Here is a 14,299-nt window from a genome sequence, read left to right as displayed (position 1 = left end):
CGGAAAGGTTATCATCATTTTCTATTATTGTTGTAATACGTGGGTCAACCCCTTCCCTGAGTAACTCAAGATATGATTCACCATTTAAATTTCCGTTGATGAAGAAAGGTCCGACAATGTGGTCACCTAGGATACCACACCAAACGTTTAACTTTTGGGGATGTTGTGTATGGAATTCACGCATAATATGTGGATCACTTTCAGCCCAATATCTACAATTATGCCTATTTACTAAGCCATTTAATGAAAATGAGCATTCATCAGAAAAGCAAATATTGTTTACCTAACAATTGTGGATTGTTATTGATAAATTGCGTCATTGATTCGCAAAACTCTAGACGACGATCAAAATGATCTTCATTCAACTCGTGCACCAACTTAACTTTGTATGGGTGGTACTTGAATTTATGTAGAACTCGGAAAACTGTAGAAGATGAAACACCGATCGCTCTACTTATTGTTGACAACGATTGGGGTTGTTGAGCCTCTAAGCTGACTTGCCCTAAAATTGCCACTTGGATTGCTTCGTTATTTACGAGTCCCTCTCGCTTATGCACTTTATTGCAAACAGACCCTGTTGTGGTAAATTTCTCCATCAGTTGAATTACATACTTATGAGTTGCATGTCTTCCGTCATGTAATTCGTTAAATATTCTAGCAGCAGCTCTTGCACAATTATTATTTTGGTAGTATAAACCTACAATTTCAATTATTTCTTGCAAAGAGTAAACCATTTCAGCGAAACAAAATAAATAATGTATCAAAGTACACTATCAATAGTGACTACAAATTCTAGTTGACAATGTCAAACTTTAATAAAAAGTAGAGTTTTTTGTTGTTTGGATTTTTGAAGTAGAATAAATAGCACAGTTAAACAGATTAAAGAGTTTGAACTGTTGTACAACCCATTTTATTACAGGCAAATAAGGTGAAAGTAAAAAATAAGTAAAATTTGTGCTATTAAAAGAAAAATTGTTTATCTCATAAACTAACCACCTTAACCTACAAGTATTATACATTTTTGAAATCAGCTCAAAGAGGAGTATCCAAATTTTACATAAAAAATATGAGAAGTAATTTAAAAAAAAGGGATGATGCTAGGGGTGAGGGGGTGGCTTTTCCAGTAAGTTTAAATAAGCCATAATGCTTGCCCCTTCCAACATAAATTGACGTGTTTTTGGATTTTTCCTAAATACCAGTATTACAAAAGTTATTAAAGGTGGATACTTTTATCTGAAAAGCACTGTATAAAAGGTCTATTATGACAATCCCCGATGACGAACATAAAAGTTCTACGTGTTTCAACGTTCAACGTGGATAATTGGGGTTAAAGTTATGTTAAGTTAGGTATATCTTGCTTAGGTATATCAGCTTAGCGACATTGCTATGTAAATTATTAGGGTTTAGGTTAGATTAAGTTACTTTTGAAATTAATCCAACTTCGTCCGAAGTAAAAACATGCCATTTATTCAACACCGAAACATTTTTATATGTTACTTTTTTATTTTTCGATATCGGTAGTTGTGGCCATATACTTTTTGAATCGTTTTTTTTTAGTAATTAAAAAATAGAAAACCAATTTAGAAATCGATTATTGGGTGAGATGGAGACATTCTGGTACTCCAAGGCCTGAGGAACTTCGTGTTCACAAATTTGCTGAAAAAGTTCAAAGGAAAGTAGTTCAAAGGTATTTTGTTTTTGCAGGACAATGCCCTTTATTCATCAGGTCGGGTTCCACATGACTATCATGTTTTTCCTCAACTGAAAATATAGTTTAAAAAACACGCTTTCAAAGAACGTCGTACTAAAAGGTTGAAAATATTTTTTTAAATAAGCTTGAAACAATAAAGAACGAAAAATACTAGTATTATTGTGAAAAAAGCGACAGACGCTTGATATACAAAATAAGCTTATTAAAAAAATATTTTTAACTTTTTGCTTCGATGTTCTTTAAAAGCGTGTTTTTCAGATGTTTAACTATATTTATTTTTGATTTTTTAGTTTCGTATGCGATAAAAACGTGTTTATTAGTCTTTTTAAACTATATTGATTTTATCTAAACTTTGGGATCAATCAGCCTTATATTGTTGAGAAAAATGACCATTGATATTTTCGGATTCCGGAGAGGTAGCCTGAAAATCAGCTACCAAGCCCAAGCCAGCCGGCGCGTAAAGGAGGGTTACAAATAAAGCAGGAGGCTCGCGTGTTAATGAAAAAAAAAACTTTTTTCAAATGAAGTACAGCGCCATCTGCCCGCGAATAGATCAAGCAATAATGTCGATATATCAAGGAGGTCACGTACAGCGCCATCTGCCCGCAAATATATCAAGCAATAATGTCGATATATCAATGAGGTTACGTACAGCACCATCTGCCCGTGAACAGATCAAGCAATAATGTCGATAATTCAGTCAAATACAGATCCCGATATGAAATGAAAAGGAGAGTTACAAACATACATACATACAAGTTAAGCTAATAAAAAGTGTGTAAAAACAAAAATGAAAAAGTCTAGGAATGCGTGAATTTTCTTCCAACCCAGGAGGCAATATGTGTATTAACACTGTTAAATTTGAAAAATATGTAAGTTTCCTTACTAGTGTTTTTGACAAAATATGTTGAATTGCCAGGACCCCACGACTTCAAAGATCGAAGCATTGGTCATTTTCTCTAGTATGTTCAGAAATAGTTTGAGAGCTGCGACTTCTGGCTGTTTCTGACTGCAGGTCTTTAAGGTTTTTGTTTGTGATATTTCGCTACCGTGTTTAGTTAACGTAATCAAAAAAAAATTAATCAGCTCAATTTTATTTGCAAATTTTTTACACGCCATATTTTTTGATACTTTACATTTATATAAAACTTCTTTTCTAGGTATTTTGAACCAATCATCAAATGTAACCAAATAAGGAACAAAGTATTCAATGATGACGAGAACAAAAGTGAAACATCTCCATGACAAACCGCTCAATACCATCTTTTTCGAACATCATCATCACCAGTCTACCCTCCTCGAAGGACTCAATTCGTTGCGAGAAAAAGAAGAACTTTTGGATATAACTCTTATCATAGGTAAATATTGAAAGGTAGAGATTGAAATAAATTGATGGATGTAGCCGTTACTACGTGGTAGGAAATCATAATGAAGAAAAGAGAAATGAAACTTTCTATGTTTATTGTATAAGTTTGAAAATGATCGTATAGAACGAAACTGCAGTAACGTTAGTTATAAATAAAAGTGGTAAAAAACATAGAAAGAGATTGAAATATTTTATCGAAATCATCAGGAGCTGATCAAAACCAATCGAACACCCTTCATCAAAAAACGAATGTCCCTCGCTGTAGATTAACTTGCACTATCATACTCTGGCCCAAAACTAATAAACCTAGTTCCTTCAAACATTAGAGCAATCTCCAATAAATACAAATTCAAGTCAAAACTGAAAGAACATGTGAATCAAAACTATGACATATTGAAATCTGTCTATGAACTGGATTCATAATCAAAGTTCTCTCTAGGCCATGAGTATAAACTACATCCTATTGTAGGTAATATCTTGAATTAGTAGAACAATCCAACGTCACCTTCTCTTCGAATATTACTCTTTCTTTCCACCAGTTTTCCTTCCTTCCAACTATTCGTATCAGTTGTATTTACATTGTCAGTATGAGTGTTTGCTTCATTATGCAACAATGATACATCATTTATATGTATGTGTTTATATATGTATATGTGTATATAGGTGTGTATGTATGCATATGTATATATGTGTATATGCATGTATATGTGTATATATATAATCAACGTTTAAGTTGTTTATAGGTGGATACTACAACTCAAGCTCTGCTTAGGTAGATGAGCCTTCAAAATTGTTTATTTTTCATTCATTGTTATACCATTATTAAAATATGTAATTACCTGAATAAATTTATCTTTTCTATCTATCATATATAGGTCTAGTGTCATACCAGTCTCGAAAATTCCAAGCAGTGTTCCTATATTCTATGACTTTTCTCTAAATTGTATTGAGGGACACTAGACTTTTTTGGTCTACAAAACCCTATCTATGCCACTTTCTCTTTGTAACGTAACCGTAGTCCTCACAGCTTGTTTCATAAATCCCAATCTTCTCAGTTTCCATCGCCTTGTATATTGAGTTGAAACAAACTCTTTAAGTTCACATTTCCTGATGAACTTATCAACCATGTTCAAAGACTCTCAGCTATATCCCTGATTACATTTTTCTCAATATCGAACCTTTCTTTCCTTAAGAGGAACTCAGTATACCTATAAGGTAGTGTACTGCATCCATTTTTGTTGGGAAAAATATCTCAAGTTTTGGTATTCTTCCTAAACACATATTCCTTATATTATATTCCCTTTTATGTATATCTCAGAACTGAAACATTTAAGAATATTTTTGTTATAATTTTCAATTTCATATACAGTGTGACCCATTTAAAATGGAACCACCCCTGTAGAATGTGCATTTTTCAATCAATCTCAATTTTTTTTTATTGAAATATTAAGCATGAAAAACTGTATCTTGACACTAACTTTCACAATTTTAGTTTCATTTCCAAGGCAGTCTATGGTTTTTTTTGTTTGTCAAAAACGGCAAAAGTTTATTAGGCAATTTTTGTTTTCAAATTTGACTACACCACTGGATTCGTAGTCGTTATAAATCAAAACTGTAAAATTTTCATTAAAAAATATTCGTTAACAACGAAGTTACAACAACTTCAATTTTGGAAACAAAGTATTTGTTTGTAATTTTTATTCAGATTATAGACATATTTGAGATCTGACAACACTGTCATCACCAAGTAGAACACCAGTGAATTTGTACAGTGAAAATCCGAAGTCAACAGCTCAATGCGTTCTACAGTTATAACTCCTGAAAATATGGTAATGTGAGATATTTGTGGTGCAAGCGTTTTGTAATAAAAATCTGACTACGCCACTGGATTTGTGGATAATATTCCCTTAAAATCATTCATTTGAGTGTAGGTTACGAGAAGTATATTCTAGAATAACAGAAAATTAAAAATTCATTTTCAAGTTATGCAGTACTTAGTACATTCTTCCGCATAGCCGCTAAAATCAAATTGATTTAAAGCATGGAAATCATTTATTCAATAATAAAACAGAGAGCAGGACAAAAATTGTTCCCTGTAAATTCTTCATAACTCAGCTAAAACAATCTTTTAGAGGAGATATCAATAATTTGAGGAAGCTGAACTCATTATGCAAAGGTTTTATAATAAATCAACAGTAGGCTGTGATTTTGACAGTTAATCATAAATAAAATAATAGTTGTTAGTTACGTGCATTTAATAATGGCTTTGCAATTATCATTAGAAGAAAGAATTGAAATTGTGAGAATTTCTGGGGACAATTATCATAGTGAAAGAGAAGCAGCTAGGATATTTAATCACAGACATCCAAATCGACTTCCCATTGACAGAAGCACCGTCAGTAAAATTAACAAAACATTTAAAGAAACCGGTGCAGTCAGCAAACATATTTTAAAAAATAATCACCGAAGAAGAAATTTAAACGAAGGTGTTGTTTTAGATTATTTTAGAAACCACCCAAACAGAAGTTTACGAGTCGCCAGTTTGGATTTAAACTTACCGAGAGAGACTATTCGACGATGTCTTAAACAAAACAAAATGAGAGCATTTAAACCTAAATTTCTTCACTCTTTAAAGGCAGGTGATGAAGTGAAACGTATGGAATTTTGTTTGTAGGCACAAGGCGAGTACCTGAATACAAGAAATTTTTTAAACTGCATAATGTTTAGTGATGAAGCTTCTTTCAGCACCAATGGGGTAGTTTCATCGCAAAATGCTCGGTATTGGGCTACGGAAAATCCGCACTGGATCATAAATTGTAAAAGTCAATATTCCGAAAAAGTTAACGTTTGGTGTGGTATAGTACAAAATAGAATAATAGGTCCATATTTTTTTGATGGAAACATAAACGGGCAAAATTTTTTGGAATTTCTAAATAACCAATTATCGGACGAAATGATGAAATGCCTCTTGCGGAACAAGTAAATTTATATTTTCAGCTCGACGGCTGTTCCGTGCACAATTCGAGGATTGTTAAAGAGTGGCTAAATAACCAGTTTCCAAATCATTGGATAGGACGAGGTAGTGACTTAATTGAATGGCCACCTAGATCGCCTGATCTAACAATATTAGACTTTTTTCTGTGGGGTATTCTGACACAAAAAGTATACAGAACAAGACCAACGAATCGAGCTGAACTCATGCAAAGGATACGACAAGCTTGTGCCGAAATTACAGTTCAACAAATAAGAAATAGTGTAAACAATATTCGGAAGAGATACGATAAATGTATTGAACTTAATGGAGGTTTGGTAGAAGCCACAAAAATTTGAATGTTTAGTTTTAAATCAATGTTTATTTTAGTATCAGTTTTTTCTTAATGGCAATTAATTGTTGAATAAATACTTTGAAACTTGTTTGTATACATTTTGTTTTCATCAGCTATAGAAGAAGGTAGAGTAAGTTCAGAATCTCATAAAATGTGATTTTCCAGGTGCGCTGTTACAAAAGTACTATTATTTATTATTGGGAAACTTCCAAAAAGCTTACAAGTATGACCATTAATACTTCAAGATTCTATCAAGATTTGGTAAAAGCGCAATTGGGAGATCCCATGACATGAGATTCTGAACTTGGTCTACTACTGCGTAACTTGAAAATGAACTTTTAATTTTCTGTTATTCAATTATTCAATTTTTATTTTTATTTTCACTTCTCGTAACCTACACTCAAATGAATGATTTTAAGGGAATATTATCCACAAATCCAGTGGCGTAGTCAGATTTTTATTACAAAACGCTTGCACCACAAATCTCTCACATTACCATATTTTCAGGAGTTATAACTGTAGAACGCATTGAGCTGTTGACTTCGGATTTTCACTGTACAAATTCACTGGTGTTCTACTTGGTGATGACAGTGTTGTCAGATCTCAAATATGTCTATAATCTGAATAAAAATTACAAACAAATACTTTGTTTCCAAAATTGAAGTTGTTGTAACTTCGTTGTTAACAAATATTTTTTAATGAAAATTTGACAGTTTTGATTTATAACGACTACGAATCCAGTGGTGTAGTCAAATTTGAAAACAAAAATTGCCTAATAAACTTTTGCCGTTTTTGACAAACAAAAAAAACCATAGAGTGCCTTGGAAATGAAACTAAAATTGTGAAAGTTAGTGTCAAGATACAGTTTTTCATGCTTAATATTTCAATAAAAAAAAATTGAGATTGATTGAAAAATGCACATTCTACAGGGGTGGTTCCATTTTAAATGGGTCACACTGTATAATCTTAATAATTGGTGTTCATTGATAAACGACCCAAAGTCTTTAAACCTTACTTTTCTTCGTATCAAAAATAGCAAATACATCATCTGTTCATCAGAACCGAGTCTTCTTTCTTGTTGGTTTTTCCCATTGCCTTGTCCTCGTGCTCTATGTAGAAAGAAATGTTGAACTGAAAGCAATTCTGTTCCACGTTGATTTGTGTGATTTGAATACATGCTTCGCCTACTTCTTCAGTTAGACCATTGATCCTAAAAAAAATCCTCAAATGTTTTAACATTTCTGGTATAGAAACGATTTGAAGCAAATAAGACCCATCAATTGTTTTCCATGGATAGGTACATGTGCTTCATTCTCATTGTGTGGTATTTTTGTTTAAAGGGGTTAGGAAACTATGAAAATATTAGCTAACTTGTTTTTTTTGCAGAAGGAAATGTGTTCAAAGCTCACAAAGCAGTATTAGCAGCTTGTAGTGACTACTTCAGGGCCATGTTTACAGATAATATGCTTGAAGCTAGACAGAACGAGATATGCCTGAATGGAATCACAGCAAATGGTTAGTATCATCAAGGATTTTTTCTGGCAAAACTTGGTAAAATTTAACTGAAGACAAAGAGGCATCGAAGATTCAAATGAACTATCAAATGAAAGTTATTGCACCAAGAATCTACTAAACATATTAAACCCCATGTGACTTTAAAGTAACTATAGTCGAATTTATTTGCTCCTTCTTTTTCTTCCTATTGGGTAGTCGGCAAAAGATTGGGTCCAACAATTTTTTTTATTTGAACAATGTTTTCATTATTGATAAATATTTGAAAATAAACCTAATATATAACTGTTGAAGCTTAAGAAAACAATTCGGTTTAACAAATAATTCAAGGTTGTTTACTGTTTTTTAGGTTTCAATCAACTTCTTGAATATGCCTACACTAGTCGCTTATCTCTCAACTTAGCCAATGTACAGGATGTTTTGGAAGCAGCCTCTCATGTCCAAATGGTATCAGTTATACAAGCATGTTCAAATTATTTGCAATGTCAAATTGACATTGAAAATTGTGTTGATATTGCAACTATAGGTAAGGCAATCTTAAAAATAAAAGAAATAAACTTTGTGTCTCTTTGAAAAATATTCATTTCGTATCAAATACTGTAGAAGTAACTCATTTTTATGTTATATTGAAAAATGTTGATAGACTGTTTTTTTTTACACATTTTATATTATATTAACTGAGTTGATGAATATAATATGTTTAATATGTTTATTATGAAGAAACTGGTAGCTACATTACAATTCAGATACTATAAACAAAGAAACCTCATATTAACCAGGTTGGTTGTATGAGTTGACATAGTTTTTGTTTTCAGAGTCTGAGCCGAATACAAAGCAAAACAGAAAGAGAGGAAAACAAAATAATTAAGATAATAATTATAGCATTTACTTGTTATGTCAGGTGATCAACAATTTTATTATAGTAAATCAAAACAATTCATTTATCACTTCAGAATCTGTGCTCAATAATAAGGTTTTGAAACGTTTTTTGAGGAGACGGTAAGAATTTATGGAGTGAATGTATATTTTGTACATCTCTGGAAGTAAATTAAAAACCTTGAGTGATATGTGTGTGAAACATCTCTGTCCCATTGATTTTTTGGTTTTGTTTATTTTGACATATTCGTTACACTTTGTTCTTGTGTCATAGTTATGATCGATTTTTGGTAATGTTCGTCTAATTTTATAAAGATATGCAATGATATTATATAAATACAATTTTCTAATGCTCAGTATATTTGAATCACGAAATAATTCTACAGAGGGGTAACTAAAAGATTTGAAGAGCATTATTTTTAATATTTTATGAAGAATGTCTAATTTTCTCAAGTGTGATGGTAAAATACCACCCCAACTGAGAATAGCATAGTAAATTCGCGATTCAACTAAAGCGTAATATACTGTTCGCAGCTGTTCTGGATCTAAAAAAGTTCTTATTTGCTTGAATTTGAATAGCATGTACCTCAAGGTTTTAGTTATACTGGTGACATGTTCATCCCATCTCAAAGGTTTGTCAATCATTATTTCTAGGTATCTGATATGATTTGCAGTACCGATATCGATCATAACACCCTGATTGTCAATTGTCAATGTTCGGTATAACGGTAGCGACGACGTATAAGATGCAAATGGCATAAAGAATGTTTTTTCAAAGTCATATGGTTGATCCAATTTAGTATAGATGCTGTATCATTTTCACATTTTTGCTTCACTTTCTCCCACGAATTTGCAGAGTATAAGATTGCTGTATCATCAGCGAAACTGTAAATTTTTCCAGAAGAATTCAGAGTTAATAGGCCATTTATGTAAACAGAGAAAGCAACGGTCCCAGCACTGATCCCTGAGGTACTCCATGTTGAATCACTTTTTCTGCGCTAATATATTTATTAACTTTAACTGCCTGCGTGCGATGAGATAAATAACTCCCCATCAGATCTAGTGACCTTCCACGAACTCTTACATCTTCCAAGACTTCCCACAACTGATAATGGTTCACAGTGTCGAAAGCCTTGGCCAAATCAAGAAATATACAGATAGTGGGCATACTTTCATCGACGTTTGAATAGATATTTTTAGTTAGAGCTGATATTGCATCATTGGTAGATATGCCTTCTTTAAATCCGAACTGCTGTTCGGATATTATATTAAATTTATTCATAAATTCTGTTAGTCGATTTTTGAGAGTTCTTTCGAAAATTTTTGCAAAATTCGTAATTAATGAAATGGGCCTGTAGTTAAAAATACATTTTCTATCACCCTTTTAAAAAATCGGTGTAACTATCGCTCTTTTGAATCCATCAGAGCATATACCAATGTGGAAAATGCAATTTATCAGATGTACAAGTGGTGAAGATACCAAGGTGTTTATTTTCTCTTTAGAAACTCTGCAGTTATTCCATCCCAACCAGGAGCCTTTCCACTCTTAAGTTCGCTTATTAGTAATTCTATTTCACATCTAGTTGTTGGTGACAAATAGAAGGAGTTGCTGATTTTTTTTCTTATTGGTTTCTTTGTTTTTGGTATCCTTATTTGTTTTGCAAGAGACTCTCCTACACCTACAAAAAATTGGTTGAATTCATTTGCTATATCATTTGCATTTGTGAGCACTGTATCTTTTGATATTACTATTTGGTCAATTCTTGCATTTATGAATTTGTGATCAATGTTGTGACTATTTTGTAGAATAAATTATTCTCTGAAATATTTAGCAAACAATTCCAACAATTTTTTATAAAAAAAAAAACGATGACTGAAAATAACATTCATGGATGTATTCTCCATATAGTATCAAGCCTGGCTTACACCTTAAGCTTACTTAAGTAATTTTTAAGTGCACCGTAACAAAAATCAGCCTTAACCCGCTTAAAGTTCAGCCCTCCACTTTGGCTACTTAGAGCCTATATATTTGTGAATAATAAACTGACACATAAAATACTGTTTCTAGAAATAATGTAGAAATTGCCTATTCAGACAGATCTCATCATGGCTATTTATAAGACCTAGGCATAACTTTATCAATCATATCTGTTAAAAAAGAGTATGTTTTTAAAAGGATGGTAGCTGATTGATGAGAGTTGGTGATTCGTTCTAGCCATATGAACAACCGCTGTGTGAATGTTGATTCGATTCCAACTGGTAGAATTTTCGATTATCAATGCATATCGTTCTAGGAATCGCACGTTAAGGGATAAGACCTCGTTTTTCTTTAACTCGCATGAGTTTCAATTTCGTCATTCGTAAAGGTTTGACAGCTGGTTAATGGAAAACACAAAACATTTTCTGTTTGCTATTCTTGAACTCCTAAGAATGGGCTTCCATATTCGATTGAGGTTCACAGTTTCTTCTTTTCTGTGGAAATTATCCGTATATTTGTGGATTTATATTGCCTCCCGTACCAATCAGCCATGGTATCCCTGGTTGGGGGCAATGAGTTCCGCATTTTCATACAGAAAATCTTGTGGTTTTATTCACTGGGTTCAGGTTCTGCTACAGTTGACTTGTCCGTTTGGCCTAGTCTGCAGTTTATCTCATGCTCCTTCAACTTTGTCCCTTGGATCTTTTGGTGGTTCCGGTGTATACCTTCCCACAAGAGCATGGTATGCGATAAAACTCTGCTGCTGATAGTGGGTCCTTTTTGTCTTTAGCCGACCTGAGGCTTTGTTATATCTTGGTGGGTTTGGAAACCGTTTTAATATTGTGTTTCCCTAACAGTTTTCCAATTCTGTCCGTGACCCTAGGGATATAAGGTAGATACGCGTGTGCAACCTTCTGAGCCTTCTCCTCCTTCTGTACCATAGAACTCTTCAAGGGTACATTGTATCCATTCGATCTCAAGGTCACTTGAAGATGTTCCATGTCTTCCTCTAGATGCTCTGGTCCACATATTCTCTGAGCTCATTCCGTTAGAGTGGAGATGACTCTTCTCTTTTGACTAGGATGGTGGTTCGATGGTGGGTTGTGGGTTAGTCTAGCACCACGTCGTCCGATTAGTACACCTAAGAATGCTATCCGCTGATCCTGTTTTAATCTCCATAGTGAACTTGGGTGTTGAGCGTTCAAGTTGTCTAGTAACTCCCCGTGAGACATGCTCTGAAGAGCCTTAATCATTTTGTCACTAAACATTTTATTGAAATAAAGTCGAATATTTTTGTACTTTATAATAGATACCCTTTCAATACTAGCCCTATTCTGCCTTTGGCACATTCTCTTCACTAATGTGTTGATGTAGGTTCCAGTTCTTACTTCACGCAGTTGATTTGATTGATATCAAAATTAGAGTATTATGGAATAACTGGTAGCGTGTACCTATGTTTCAGAAGTTATTTACTCAACAGATCTCAATGTACTAAATTAAACAATGTCCTATCAAGTCAAAAGGCAATTGATACCAGGGTCCCCCAAGGGAGTGTATTTGGTTCTGTTTTAGTCATACTTTATTTGAATGACATAAATTTTATTAGTGACTGTCAATTCATCAACCTTTTTGCAGATGGTACTCTCATTGCAGCAAGTGACTATGATATTCATAATGCTGTACGCAAAATTGATTTGACTCTTGAAAACGTGGCGAAGTTTTTGAATATGAACAAACTCAAACTGAATACCAGTAAAACGAAAGCTATGATCTTATGATGCACTGTTTGGAACCTTTGGTGTAGCAATGAATATTACTGGAGTTTTTCCCAACACCAAATCGTTATTTTTAACACCTCGACACGTGTTTCGATCACCAAGTGATCATCTTCAAGAGGAAGATTAAACTGTTTGATCTTCCCCTTGAAGATGATCACTTGGTGATCGAAACACTTGTCGAGGCGTTAAAAATAACGATTTGGTGTTGGGAAAAAACTCCAGTAATATTGAAAGCTATGATATTGACAACCCAATATAAATATAACCTAATTGATATCAATTCCATTAATATTGAGATCTTTGGCGAAACTATTGAAATTGTGGAAGAATTCAAATACCTGGGCTTCATCATTGATAAGACTTTGAACTTGAAAAAACACTTCCAGTATATGTGTAATAAAATTTCTAGAAAAATGTTTTTCTTACTAGAATTAGTAGACAACTAACATTCCAATCTAATTTGACTGTTTATAAAACAATAATACTACTACACTTTGATTACTGTGCTACTCTGATATCATTACTCTACTCTACAAAAATTACAAAACAGATGAATGCGCTTGTTATTAAATTGCCATAAATGTACTCCTATATTATCAATGATTAATATTCTGAATTGGATGACAGTAAAAGATAGATTACAATATTTTTCTATGATATTCATCTTTAAAATACTCACTGGAAAAGCACCACATTACTTCAATAAATTCATTACATATAACCATCAGATACACAAATACGATACAAGAGGAAGAGATGACTTGGTTGTCCCACGAACTAACCTTGCAAGAACATTGAACTCTAAATGTCACATAGGACTCTTGAACTATAACAAGCTTTCTAATGAAATTAAACAAAGTAACACCCTCCAACGCTCCTTATCTCAATATCTACGCACACAATATTATTCCAATTGAGTTGTTCATCATTCTTCTCTCTATTAATCTCTGTTACACTGGGTAACCAATCACTGTCGATATGTGATGAAATGGCCGATACTTGATGAAAATCCATAACTTATTCAAGAAAAACTTTATTGTGAGATTTTCACAAAACGAAACGTGTTGAGTTTTAGTAAAACTGTTCAGTGAAAATATCACAATAAAGTGTTTCTTGAATAAATCACTGTCCAGACATTCTTGTTACACTATTTTCTTGTATTTCAGCTGAGACATACTCTTTGTATCAACTGAGAGTCAAAGTATACCGTTTCATGAGTGGACATCTATTAGAATTCTCAAGGAGTGCAGAGTTTTATAGAATGGCACCTCAGCAGTTGGAAAATTTATTGGCATACGATTTTCCAGTTGACTGTTCTGAAGATGATGTACTGAGGATAGTTCTTGATTGGTTCTTCCAGGTTGACACCAATGAGTAAGTTGCTGAATTCTTCTAATGATAAAAATAATAATAATAATAATGAAAAAAGAATGGATTCTGTCCTCGCAAGTTTTTTTTACGTGTTTTGTATGGAAACATGGGATACTTGATTTTACAATTACTGTGAATACTGTAACTGAGTAAGATACTACAGTAAAGACATCAAAGTTAGTAGATATTCCTTCATCTTCGACTCGAAGTGTGTACACTCTACCCATTCTGTAGATTCTATTAAAAAAAATGTGTCAAAATGCCAGATCTATTCATAGAAGAGTTTAGGGGGAGTAATGCCTTGTCTACTTAACCTTACGATTGTACCTCCCCACTACAACATTGTCTGGGTAACTTCAAAAGTCTTTTATTATTTGAGTA

At 33.1% G+C, this 14,299-nt stretch overlaps 1 protein-coding gene across 1 annotated transcript in view; it reads left to right on the top strand.

Annotated features, from left to right (window-relative positions):
* The window catches only part of LOC111514574 (kelch-like protein 26), a 55,198-nt gene that overhangs the window by 35,816 nt on the left and 5,083 nt on the right, over nt 1–14,299 (top strand). Inside the window, exons 2-5 of the mRNA XM_074185181.1 lie at nt 2,872–3,069; nt 7,790–7,918; nt 8,265–8,441; nt 13,714–13,921. Coding sequence (XP_074041282.1) covers nt 2,922–3,069; nt 7,790–7,918; nt 8,265–8,441; nt 13,714–13,921 — 662 coding nt within the window. The 5' untranslated portion in view covers nt 2,872–2,921. The remainder of the gene's footprint in view (nt 1–2,871; nt 3,070–7,789; nt 7,919–8,264; nt 8,442–13,713; nt 13,922–14,299) is intronic.

Source organism: Leptinotarsa decemlineata, unplaced genomic scaffold (assembly GCF_025532065.1).
Source record: "Leptinotarsa decemlineata unplaced genomic scaffold, Ldec_3_MD MMD2_tig00026363_RagTag_RagTag, whole genome shotgun sequence".
In the NCBI taxonomy this organism is placed as follows: Eukaryota; Metazoa; Arthropoda; class Insecta; order Coleoptera; family Chrysomelidae; genus Leptinotarsa; species Leptinotarsa decemlineata.
The sequence above is the reverse complement of the archived record's forward strand: the minus strand, read 5'-3'. Positions and strand labels throughout refer to the sequence as shown.